Below are 10,766 nucleotides of genomic sequence, written 5' to 3'. Positions count from 1 at the left end.
AATTTCGTTATCTACAACGAATCTGTCAGTGTTATTGCTGCACTGCAGCTGCAGTACGTGTAGCCGTTTTGCTAATGACGTAATTTCATGAATCTCTGTAAGAATAACAGATGGACCTGAGATAACACGGACATTTACGAGATAAGATCACGATTAAGCTTCTCGGTTGCTTCACAGCGATGACCGATGAGCAACGGTCGGTGCGTTACGACACATATATGCACATTGCGTGACGAGCGGAAAGTTCAGTGCTGTTGTGTTTTATATAGGTGAAGATATGCGCGGTTATACACATCTACGCTGAACAGACTTTATTGTCGTCTTCACGGATTCAACTGAGGATCAGGCCGAGACAACGAAGCGAAAATCTGCGGTGGATTTGAATCCCCGCCTCCTGTATTCTCCTCCTCCTCCTCTTACTCCGGCTCCTCATCTTAAAGGTTGGCAGCCCCTTTTTCTATTAGTTTAGTAGAATGTAGCCTCTTATACTGAGATATCATCAAAGGTTTTGATCGGCCACCTGTTTTCATTGCATCATACTTCATGACGTGTAATAAGAAGTCACGAGAATCTCAAGTTACAGGCAGGCCTACATCTTCATGAAATTGTGATCAGCTTAAATTTCCTGTTGAGTGCATAGAAGTGAGTGAAATAATATCTGCAGTAATGCAGCCCACTGTGCGTGATACTACCCTAATAGCACAATGCAAGTCGCACAAGTTTGTGTGAACGTCGTCAGTGGTAGTGGTATGCTTCAACTCAAATTTAGTTAACAGCTTCTGCGAACATTTTTATGACTTCTTTAAATTAGTTAAATGTACACACATTTATTCTCTCCTATATAGGGCTCCCTCACTGAGAGGTCGATGTTAAGATAAATAAATTTTAATTTGAATAGATATAAAATCAAGCATGAACACACACATGCACACACACACACGCGCATACAAGAATTCTTTGTGTGATGCTTAAGTTGTGCTTTGGTCAACAATGGAAAAAGAATTACAATAAAATCCGACTTCTTTTAAGAATTTGCCATAGATTTGTAGCAAGATGTTCTACGATAATCTCTTGTGTACTGACTTTCAAATCCAAACTGCAATGGGGGGGGGGGGGGGGGGATATCAGGTGATCCGTAATATTGATACGCCCTTTAAATAGTCTGCGAGAAATGCCTGTATATATACAGACAATGACAGACATAGGCCTTTACCGAGTGTGCATGCTATAACATGTGATTTGTGAAAAGTGAAAGTGAGAAGCAAAATTGTAATCGTTGATCACGCAAAAAAAAAAACTTGTGACGCACGGTTAATATGCATTCATATACCATTGAAATCATATCGGTAATTCAACATTTTCACACAAATACATAATGCAAAGGATACGATGCGAATAAACACGCAATTTGCGACGATACTACACAAACAACTCCTGGTGTATACCAAATGTATATGCACATATTTTTATGACAAGGCTCGACACTAGCGGTATAGCCCTGTGGCGTGAGGCCACTAAAGATTATCAATGTTGAGCCACCAAACTTCCAAAACGGCGATCTTTGGTTGGCCCGATCGGGCAGCTAAAATTCAGAGTGAATCTTTGTATTTCCATTTGTCTCGGGCAAATATTAGACTTCATTTGAAGAGCTTGCTTCCAAAAGGCGGATTTCAAAATCCATTGAAAATGATGGATTTAGCGTCTTTTGGATGCAAGCTTTTAATTTGTTTTCGGGCCTCGAAATTTTGTATTCAGAGATTTTAGTGGCCCGAACGAGCCAACGACGGAAAAAAAAGTTTGTGTCGGATCCTGCCTATGAAATGAAAAGCGTGTATAAGGAGACAGAGAGTACGTCGTGACAGTATGACCAGTTGATAATGGGTAATAAAGACAGGAATGATGCCATACTGGTGACGGAACAAATACAATAAGAAGAAGGTACCCGAAAGTCCTTGATTCCTATATATGCTTTGTGCCGAGATAAATTACTCGGGAAGATTATTTGATAGGTCACATCTTGTTTCGATCTAGAGTTTCCATCCTCATGAATTATATTAGTAGATAAGTTTCTCACAGAGGCAAACCATTCTAGGTTACGTGCGATAAACTTGTCAAGCAGAGTTACAGGCCACCACTTAAGGCGAGTTCGATTGTTTAGTGGGCGTTATACGCCCGCAACACTCTAAGGCGATTTATCTTTTCCGGTATACGATAAAAATCTCCACGAATTATTTCACGTGATATACCACGGGTAACGCACGCACATGACTGTAGAGTGAAAATAGAAAAAGGTTAAAAGGAATGTCTCTAATTTTGTTTGGGACATGATGATCATGGTGTATGTCTACTGTCTCTAGATTTTCTCCATTAGAGCTAGCGCGGCTGATACACGGGGTTCTTTTTCGTAAATAAGTAACGGACTATAGATGGTGGGAGTGTTCTTCACCGCTCATTAATCTCCTAAGCCTCTTCGCGTTTTAAAATGCAATACAATCTTGTATCACTAAATGTTCAAGCATGACTTATACGGCATAAAGCCCACAAGATGGTGATGATTTCATTTGAACCAACCCTAGAATGACAAATCTGCTTCTTTGCAATCGACTTCATTTTTCGCTCTTTCTCTCATTTTCTCTCTCTTTTCTTTCGTTCTTTAAAACAACAACAACAACAACAACAATAAAGTCAATTATTGACTTCGCATCTGCCTCCATTGGTTTTTCTCTATTTAATTCTTTTCCCATCCCCTACAACAAGTACAGGATGAAAAATTGCCTCACGAGAAAGATGCTGTTTCCCACTGATTAAAAGTGCTTTAATGGGTATAGGTAGAAATCAGTCGAAAACAAGAAAAAAAAAAAGGCCACAATGATGAACAGACAGTAGGGTTTATTATGTAGAGTAGGACAAAATGGGGAAAAAAGATACGGAATAGTAAAGTTTCATATGAATTAATTTTTTTCATAGGGTAGAGCTATCATTTTTACAACCACATATCAATGTCTTCAATTGCATCACACACATCATCTAAACAAAAAAAAATTATATTGATTTTTTTTTTGTGCTTGATAGGCCTAATTCATCACTTCGAAACCTTTCGTCTCCTATAGAGTCTAAATTACATTCTCCGTAATTACATAACAACAAAAACTGAATGCGGAAGCAATACAAGTTGATAAGGTTGTTGTTTTTTTTTCAGAAACTTCAACCATCATGACTAATAGGGTCAATAAGATGGTATAGTATTGGTCGAAATGAGGATTGAGCATTTAACTGTAAGATATACAATATAGAAACAACTTATGAAATGTTATAGAGCAAGCAATTCTAAGAGGAATTCAAAGTTTATTTGATGAAAATCGATTTCGAAATACAATGAAATAGCTGAGATATCCAAAAACAAAGTAAAAATCCTAATAAAAGGTGGGTCTCCTCTTATAGAATCTCTTTGTTTTGGATATCTCAGCCATTTCAAAACAAATTTTCATCAAATAAACTTTGAATTCCTCTTAGAATTTCATTTTCTTTTATATCTATTAGGAGGTTTTCATTGCATTCTCTCACAAAAAAAGTTGGAAACCTGAAGCCCCCATCTCAAACAAAACCTATACAATCCTTTTGAAATTGACTGTACAGGTTGAGGTGGGGATTCAGATTTATAACATTCCTAAGTGGAACAATGAGAAACCTCTTATGAAATATAAAAGAGCATGTAATTTTAAGAAGAATTCAATGTTTATTTGATTAAAATTGTTTTTCAAATGGCTGAGGTATCCAAAAAGTGTTGATAATAAAAGGCGACAGTCCACGCCATTTATTAGGATCTCTTTGTTTCACCATGTTTTTGGATATCTCAGCCATTTCAAAACTGATTTTCATCAAATAAACTTTTGATACCCCTTAGAATTGCATGCTCTTTGACATCTCATATCTGAGTGGTTTCCGGATATCTCGCAAAACGTTAAAAGCTAAATCCTCACCTCAACCAGAACTGTACACACCCTTTAAAGTCTTCTTGAACACTGATTTGAATTTTATTCTGACAGGCGATGAAGACAAAGAAAACTAGATGAACAGCTAGACAGAGATTGCTCTGATTAGATATATTGAATGAAAACAAATTAGATAATCCCATTTCTTCCTACGAGTTAAATTGATATTTTGATTGTATGCATTTTAACAAGGCAGTCCTACCAGATGTGTAGATTTTGTTTTTCATGTTTTACTGTTCCATTATGTCCAAAATCTATGTTATGATATGTAATGTTTGTGTGTTAATGTTTATGTGTTAAAAGGGCTCTCTAACCAGGACCTGTACAGATCTTGAAGAGTTTATACACTTGTACTCTGGTGAAATAAAATTGAAATTAAAGAAATAATTAAACTAAATTAGACTGATAGCTAGCTATAACTAGCTTTATCTATATAGCTAGACAAATAGGAGATAGATTGGTATACTAGATAGACAGCTAGATGGACAGAGAAAACTGCAGAAGCTTATTTCTTCGAAGAATTCAAAGGGCATGGACTATTCTGAAGGGCTGCAGCGGTCCACCCATTAATACTCTTGTATGAAGTCATGTCACCAGCGATTGCTACGTGGAGAAGGATTATCGTCCGTCCAAAGTCCGAAGTGCAGAGCATTAAGAGGCTTCTACTTCTTATCCGTTAAGCTGTCAAATACGATTTAACCCTTCGTGTGCCGCGTTTATATCCTGTCCATTGGCTTTATGTGTAAAATCTGTGCACAGTTTCTCTCATTTGCACAGAAAGGGTTAATAGACTGTTGTGGTCAGATAGTATACGTCATTCGTAGCTACGGCTTAATTTCTATCGTATATTGGTAGTACGTCCTTATTCCTTATTACTCTCGCCAAATTTTTGACTCGTGAAAGCAATGAGTATCTGTTCACACCAGATACAATCTTTATTATTTCCTGCGATTATTCTTCCCTCCTGAAAAAAAAAAACCGAGTCACCACCTTAATTATGATGTGCTAAACCAGTGCGTGCGTACGTGTAACAAAGCGAACAATATATATCTAACACGTATGTACACGTATGAGATTTCAAAGACTATGCAATCATGTGCGATGACAGGTTTATACTCATTGATTGTTGGAACATCAACAAATATCTTACATCAACTTTTATGACAAATACGTTCAGGGGAAGAACACCATTCGTAACGCAGTACACACAAATAATTGACCCAAAATAAACTAAAAGTAACACTTTAACCTACATACTATGAAACTATTTCTTGTTGATCTGGCATGTTCCTTTTATACGCATTGGTTACCATGAGTTTTGCGCTTTTATTTTCACGTATTCCTGCCGGCAATCAATGAGGCGGTTGAGGGGATTTAATCTTGCAATAAAGAAACGGGATATTTAAGAAATGATCGTAACGAGGTGAGAGTAAGATGTCAATTGCCTTCAAGATCTACTTTGATTTTGCAATATCGCTTAATATGCATAAAGCGAAAGTATTCATAGAATGCATTATTTGCTTGTATGTAATGTTTGTGCACTCATAAAAATACTTACCATTCCTTTCTTTTTCTTTACTTATGTCATACAAACCAAATAAGAAAATAGTGTTCGCATCGAAAAAAACTAAGAAAGAATAGATACGAATGAAGTGGTGTTTTAATTTTCAAAATCTCTTTAAAATTTCATCTGACATTGGATGGTACTTGAAATTATGTTTGAGTTTAATCACCTTTACATAAACTATGTGCCACCCTCGGTGATAGGGATATTGAATTTCTAAGCCACAGTCGAAGCTCGGTAGTATCAGGGAGGTGGGTTCCCACCTCCCTGGTAGTATCAATCTAGAGTTATACGGGGATTCAAACAAAATGCAGTTTCAAAGACGGAATCCCCGTGTAGCAAATATTACCTTGCGCAACACACTCAATATGTTATCTCGCGATAAGATTTCGCGAATGACGATTGTTTGCTCAGTTTAGTTACGAAACTCAACTCTAGTTCTTACCTGTGGCTAAACGAGGACCGTTTATTAATCCAAGTGGAAAAGACAAATTCTGTGAGACCGATTGTTGAAAGAAATACACTTTTAAGGGGAATTATATCTAAATCTACTTGTGGATTGAGTGAATGCAGCAATATAGTAATGTATATGTTTTTCCCCTCTCTGCAGAGGTACCTTCATAATCATATGAATGAATACACATTATACAGGCGTAGAATGATAAGCCGTATGCATTAGTTTAATAGCCTTAGTGTATGATTTTGAAAAGTGATCAGTGATTTGGTGCTATTGCGTATGCATGTCTTTGGAACAAATCTATCATGTAGGCCTAATATATGCACCTTACAGACCTCATGTTGAATGCGAAATACAAATTAGGCTAATGTTCATTGCATTTGGACTCTTTGTTCTTCACCGATAATCAGTAACTTCTCATCATATCAAAAAGGAAACGAAATGTATGCAATTATATTTTATCAAAATATTATGTTTCCGAACAAAATGCACAATAATCTTATGCAACATCAAACATTATACGTGGACTCACAGCCACGTGAAAAAGTGTATGTGTGTGTAAGTGTGTGTTGTGTGTGTGTGTGTGTGTGTGTGTGTGTTGTGTGTTGTGTCAGTTAGTGCGCGTATTTCATATTTAGCAGTTCTCTTGGGTCTTTACTTTAATACCCAACAGTCTCCCTCCCAAAGAAGAAATAATACTAATTACAGATAAAAGTAAATTAATACATAGATAAATAAAATGAGGAACTAAATGTGACCATGCACCACAAAACAAACAAAAAGTCGCCAGACGTGGATTTTTAGTTAAGGGCAGATTCTGAAAGAGCAGACTTTAAGCTTTCAAATGATGTATAACTCAATTCAGATGGACTCCCATAACCTGTCTAAATACTGGAAAGAATGCACAAACTCTGGAAAAGAGTGAAACGGGAAAAGAGGTTGTGAAGTATAATAGTCTATTCAAGCGCTTAATCTTCACCAAACCGTGCTAGCTGTGCGATGAAAGGGACTAAACACAGGATGTCAACCACCTGACCAACAACAACGAAGGGACTATCAAATTAAGCTAAAATCGGGCATGTACCATAAACACATTCTGTCCTTGATTAATACCAACTTTCAAAGCAGTAGCCTAATCCGTTCAAAAGTTATTAGACTTCAAAGTGAAGAGAGTACTGGGGATTTCAAGAAATTAAAAGGGGCCTCTAAGACATACCTTATCATTCTACTCTCCCCCAAAAGGGTTTGTAGAAAAACTGCTGAAAACACACTTTCTCATTCATGTTATGATCCCAAATTAAAGCATAATGTAGAAGAAGGATAGCTCCTTCAGGAAATATGAAAAAACTCAAAATTGACTCAATTGACCCATTTCACCTTTTTTTTAACTCTCACGTAAAATCAAGGGGTGCGACTTTTAGTTTGTTTTGTGATGCGCGGTCACAATTAATGATAAAAAGGAATAAAAACAACAGTCCGTACCCCTAGGTACCTCTAGATTAAAAGAGTGAATTAACAATGACACCGCTAACGGTTGCACAATTTTAATTTTCCTTTCAGTTCCACGACTGTCAAGAATTTGACAACGATGGGTCCCGAGGATTCAAATGACCTCGAAACGGACCGGATGGACGTCGACTTCAAGCCGTCGTCGAAAGAGACCAATGATTTCGTGATGGACGAAATGGGTCCCCAGCCTGTGGAAGGAGGGGACGCCAATGGGAACGCGGTGGATAAATACAATGATAAGGGAACGGAGAGCAGCAGTGATACGTGAGTTACACTATATTTTATTTTTTCCTTAAATAAATTGGGTACTCAGTAATTCAATAAGCGCAGTAAAACGTTTCCAAGAATGATGCATATTGGATGATTTATTACATAGTCAATTTCTCAATTTTGAAAAGACTCCTTCAAGCTATTTAGTGCATTTAGGCAGCACTGCTGAAGTTATTTCGTGGTTTTGTTACGTAGAAAAGGATTTCGCATTTACAGTTTTGGTTAACACTTCAGACAATGACACCAACTCTAATTTCTTCTCTTTAGAAATTCTATCTTTTCTATTCGTCTTTGAATGGGTCTGATGGATTTACTGCACTCGGTATTATTGGATCACAATTCATAGTATTAAATGAAATAGAATGAGATTAATTGCTTGGGACGGATCAGAACAAAACAAAATATTCTTTTTCTTTTGTCCCGCCCGTGTTCCCCTCGGGAGCCGGGAGGGACAAGAAGAGTTTAAGGACGTTCCTCAGTTAAAGTGAAGTCCATGTCATTTTCTTCAAACTTCCCATACAATAACTTTGACCCATCCGAAGCCAACAAAGCCATAGGTTCATGTGCTTGTTTTTCTTCTACGGGACTTTAAAGAATATGACTAATCTACCGTCCTGTACAAAAATCGTGACAGGATCTACAATGATTGGCAACAAAATCTGCAATGACAAACTTAAATCCCCATAATTCTTTCAAAATCCACGTTATTTTCTCCAAATTTGCAAGAATTGCAGAAAAGGGTACCCAAAACAAGGAAAAGGTTTTAAAGTTAGGATTTACATTCTCATTCTTGAGCAAGCAGTTCCCTCACGCGGCAGAAAACACCGAAATCTCTCAAATCCTTCTCATCGGCGTTTTCTGTAGGGGTGAGCTAAATGACAAGGTTCATAAAACTTATGCTGTACATTCAAAGGCCATGTCATTTACACGAAACCTGACCAAATTGTAGAAGAAGACTTACTAATTCCAGAAAAACAATAAAAAGTGGGGGTTCATGTGCTAGTTTTTGTGCTAGCAGCGCCCCAATGCGACATATATCATGGAAAGTCCCCAAAATCTGGTCAGGAACATATGCAGGGATGCCCTGGCAGGGTGCGTTCATAAATCTCACGCTGTACATAAAAAAAACCATGTCATTTTCACGAAACTTGACCAAATTGTAAAAGAAGGCTTACTAATTCCAGAAAACAATAAAAAGTGGGGGTTCATGAGCTCGTTTTTGTGCTAGCAGCGCCCCAATGCGACATATCATGGTATGTCCCCAAAATCTGGTCAGGAACCCATAGGTTCCTGACCATCCGTGCATATATGCACGGCACTCACGGATGCCCTAGCAGGGTGCGTTCATAAATCTCAGGTTGTACATTCAAAACCATGTCATTTTCACGAAACTTGACCAAATTGTAGAAGACGGCTTACTTATTCCAGAAAAACAATAAAAAGTGGGGGTTCATGTGCTCGTTTTTGTGCTAGCAGCGCCCCCCATACGACAAATTATATTATGGTAAATCCCTAAAATCTGGTCAGGAACCTATGCAGAGATGCCCTGGCAGGGTGCGTTCATAAATCTCACGCTGTACATTCAAAAACCATATAATTTTTCACGAAACTTGACCAAATTGTAGAAGACGGCGTACTAATTCCAGAAAAACAATAAAAAGTGGGGGGTTCAAGTGCTAGTTTTTGTGCTGGCAGCACCCCCAATAGAAATCATCCTGGGACCCCCAAGTTAAAACCTATCGAGGGTGCTTATTAGGAGGGGTTCGTGAATGTCATGCTGTATATTCAAAGCCCATGTCATTTTCACGAAACTTTATCAAATTGTAGAAGAAGGGTTACTTAATGCAGAACAATTGTAAAAATAGGGGGTTCATGTGCTCGCTTTTGTGCTAGCAGAGCCTCCTTGCGACAGAAATCATCGTAAGACCCCCAAATCCGTTCAGGAACCTATGCAGGGATATACCCTGCTAGGATGCATGAATGCGGTTCACTCAAAACCCCATTTTCTTCCTTTTTTTCGTAAAAAATTTAAAAAAAACGTGTCACAATTGCAGTGATATAGTGGAAAAATATTCAGAAAGGAAGGTTCATGTGCGTTTTCGTTATCATTTCCCTTATACACAGCCATAATGATATCATGTGGACGCAAGCGTGGAAAACTCCACATTGACATGCTTGTTTGTTTGTTTTACCCACTTGCTGTAACCATGCACACAGAGAAATTACGGTTCTAATTTGCACCCTAGAGGGTGCATATCGTTGTAACACCAGCGGCTCCATTTAGGGTTCTATTTTTGGGGGTGCTTATTTAGCACCCTATATTTAACACCATATATGGTGCATATTTGCACCCCTCCATTGGGTTCCCTTTCTGCACCCAATAGGGTTCATATCGTTGTAACACCAGCGGCTCCATTTAGGGTTCTATTTTTTGGGGTGCATATTTGCACCCCTCCATTGGGTTCCCTTTCTGCACCCCATAGGGTGAACAAAAATTCAGGTGCAAATTTGCACCCTTTCTGGTTCACATCGTTGTAACACCAGCGGCTCCATTTAGGGTTCTATTTTTGGGGGTTCTTATTTAGCACCCTATATTCAACACCCAAAAAGGTGCAAATATAGACCTCTATGCAGGGTTCCTCTTCTGCACCTCATACCTGCACCCATTATGGTTCATATTGTTATTGTTGTAATTTTGCACCCTATGGGGTGATAAAGTCACCGCAATATAGGATGCAATACAATTTGCACACGTCTCTATATAGGGTTACCTTTCTGCACCCCATATGGTGAAAATTATAACCTTTTTGTTAAAACCAAAATAATTATATACTGGATGCCTTCACTAACTTCACAAACAATTACCTAAGGTCTACTGGATGCCTTCACTGACTTCACAATTAACTAAGGTAACACTCCAGACATGAAGCAAAATAGCATGCATACAGTAGATTTACACACAGTTTCTCAGTCA

General features: G+C 38.0%; 1 protein-coding gene across 1 annotated transcript in view; it reads left to right on the top strand.

Annotated features, from left to right (window-relative positions):
• Positions 1-347: 347 nt before the first annotated feature.
• LOC139711143 (ATP-dependent translocase ABCB1-like) overlaps positions 348-10,766 on the top strand; it is a 53,111-nt gene continuing 42,692 nt past the window's right edge. The window contains exons 1-2 of the mRNA XM_071623061.1: positions 348-440; positions 7,574-7,786. Of these exons, the coding sequence (XP_071479162.1) occupies positions 7,602-7,786 (185 nt within the window). The 5' untranslated portion in view covers positions 348-440; positions 7,574-7,601. The remainder of the gene's footprint in view (positions 441-7,573; positions 7,787-10,766) is intronic.

This window comes from Diadema antillarum, unplaced genomic scaffold (genome assembly GCF_040938485.1).
Source record: "Diadema antillarum isolate AM-2024a unplaced genomic scaffold, OU_Dant_1.0 seq00001617_RagTag, whole genome shotgun sequence".
NCBI classification, from domain to species: Eukaryota; Metazoa; Echinodermata; class Echinoidea; order Diadematoida; family Diadematidae; genus Diadema; species Diadema antillarum.
Note: the sequence above shows the minus strand (reverse complement) of the source record. Positions and strands in the feature narration are given on the sequence as shown.